The sequence below is a fragment of the Budorcas taxicolor genome, chromosome 19, assembly GCF_023091745.1.
Source record: "Budorcas taxicolor isolate Tak-1 chromosome 19, Takin1.1, whole genome shotgun sequence".
Lineage (NCBI taxonomy): Eukaryota > Metazoa > Chordata > Mammalia > Artiodactyla > Bovidae > Budorcas > Budorcas taxicolor.
This window is the reverse complement of record NC_068928.1, coordinates 5,752,310-5,754,636: the sequence shown is the minus strand read 5'-3', so window position 1 is coordinate 5,754,636 and position 2,327 is coordinate 5,752,310. Positions and strand designations below refer to the sequence as shown.

General features: G+C 48.9%; 1 protein-coding gene across 1 annotated transcript; it reads left to right on the top strand.

Moving 5' to 3' along the window:
* The first annotated feature begins 525 nt into the window (after window positions 1–525).
* On the top strand, window positions 526–807 carry SMIM36 (small integral membrane protein 36). Its single transcript, XM_052657142.1, has one exon. The coding sequence runs from the start codon at window positions 526–528 to the stop codon at window positions 805–807; it is 282 nt and encodes a 93-aa protein (XP_052513102.1).
* The last annotated feature ends 1,520 nt before the right edge of the window (window positions 808–2,327 follow it).

Below are 2,327 nucleotides of genomic sequence, written 5' to 3'. Positions count from 1 at the left end.
AAGATTGAAGGCAGGAGGAGAAGTGGATGAGATGAGATAGTTGGATGGCATCACTGACTCAGTGGACATTAGTTTGAGTAGGCTCTAGAAGTTGGTGATGGACAGGGAGGCCTGGCATGCTGCAGTCCATGGGGTCGCAAAGAGTCGGACACAACTGAGTGACTGAACTGACACTGAACTGACTTTCTTCTGCTCACCAAAACTGTTTGGACATTGAATGGACCTCCTGCTTACATACCACACCTGGGTAGCATATGAACCATCTCTCTTTTTCTCTTTCTCTCTCTGTGTAGGTGAAGTGATGAGAGACAGTGTCTGTGCTGTGGTGGCTGTAGTATTAGCAGAAGAGCTTAAGTTATTAAAGCGGGCAGCTTTAATCTGTGAAGTCTCCTGGAGCAGTAGGGATTAATGTATTTTTATTCCAGAGCCAATGTAGCTATTCCATCGAGCTAGGGTTTGCTCCCAGAACCCCCGACTGGCCCCACTGCCCTGCTCTAAACCCACTTCCCAACTGTGCACCATGTGATGGAGTTCTACTTGGAGATCGACCCTGTCACCTTGAACCTGATCATCCTAGTCGCCAGCTACGTCATCTTGCTCCTGGTTTTCCTCATCTCCTGCGTGCTCTATGACTGCCGAGGCAAGGACCCCAGTAAGGAGTACGCACCCGAGGCCTCCCTGGATGCCCAGCCCTCTATCCGCCTGGTGGTGATGCAGCAAGGCTCCCCGGGGACCCCCTGGGCACGGGGGTCCAGCCTCCACTTTGGGAATCCCGCCCCACTGGGGAAGAAGAGCACCGTGGTGTGAGGCTGGCTGGGGGATACTGGGAGAGAACACCAGATGCCGTGGACAAGCCGGTCACCACGGGCTACAGCGTTGTCTGCACACACGTCTTGCTGGCCTACGCGAGTGGGAGCTCTGCCTTCCCTTCTGCTTTCTCGTCATCCTCCTTGTGGATAAAGCAACTATTTAAGGTAAGAAGCCCACAGTGGCCTTTGCTCAAGGCCTCCAGGTACAAAATCCTAGCAATACTATTGGTTAGTCAAAGCTGGTTACAAGCACATTCCTGATGAAGCTGTCCTTGCAGCTTCTAGGAGATACTAATGTTTAGCAAGGGTTTAAAGAAGAAAATGCAATAGTGTGTGTGTGTGCGTGTGTGTGTGTGTGTGTGTGTGTGTGTGTAATGAGAAATGGAACTAGCTCAAATCTATTGTATACTTTGCATATCCTCTCTTTTCAAGGCAACCACTGAGCTTTCCCAGACTTAAGATTGTAACTATTTCTATAAATACCAGCTCTTCACATTCTACTTCTCACAGTGGGTCAATGAAATGAACACAGTAATTGAACAGTGTGGTGATTAACCATAAAGCTTGATTCAGACCCTTCCTCCTCCACTGACGAGCTATATGACCAGAGCCATTTGTTTGTGCCTCAGAGCTAATGGTCGGACCTCCCGGCTGTTAGGGTTATCTAAACAAGTTGATTCACTGAAAACACTTGAGACGATGCTTTGCACATAGGGTGAGCTGCTATGATGAATATTAGCATTATTCCCTTTCACCCCTCTCATCAAGATGTTTAATCTTCAGTCCTCAAGTCTGACCCGGAGAAGGCAATGGCACCCCACTCCAGTACTCTTGCCTGGAAAATCCCATGGACAGAAAAGCCTGGTGGGCTGCAGTCTATGGGGTCGCTAAGAGTTGGACACGACTGAGTGACTTCACTTTCACCTTTCACTTTCATGCATTGGAGAAGGAAATGGCAACCCACTCCAGTGTTCTTGCCTGTGAAATCCCAGGGGCAGGAGAGCCTGGTGGGCTTCCGTTATGGGGTCACACAGAGTCCGACACGACTGAAGCGACTTAGCAGCAGCAGCAGCAAGTCTGACCTGGTCCAATGCAAAGTTACTGAGGACTCTGCAAAAGTTATCAGGGCCCGTGGCTTGGTGTTTCAGTCCCCCCAGCACTACTTGCTGCCTTCTTGTCCCCTTTCTTTGTTGCTGCTGCTGCTGCTGCTGCTGCTAAGTCACTTCAGTCGTGTCAGACTCTGTGCAACCCCATAGACTGCAGCCCACCAGGCTCCCCTGTCCCTGGGATTCTCCAGGCAAGAATACTGGAGTGGGTTGCCGTTTCCTTCTCCATCTTTGTTGCTACTAATCATAAATTTATTTTCCTGCTCATTCATTTATTTCCACAATTTTGAATTAGCATCTCCATTGTATATATGTGTTTTTATTAACCCTCCCTTCTCTGAGCTCAGCACAACTTACATGTTCACTTGTTGATTTACTGAACCCCTTTTTCTAGTCAGGCCTTGTTGGAAAT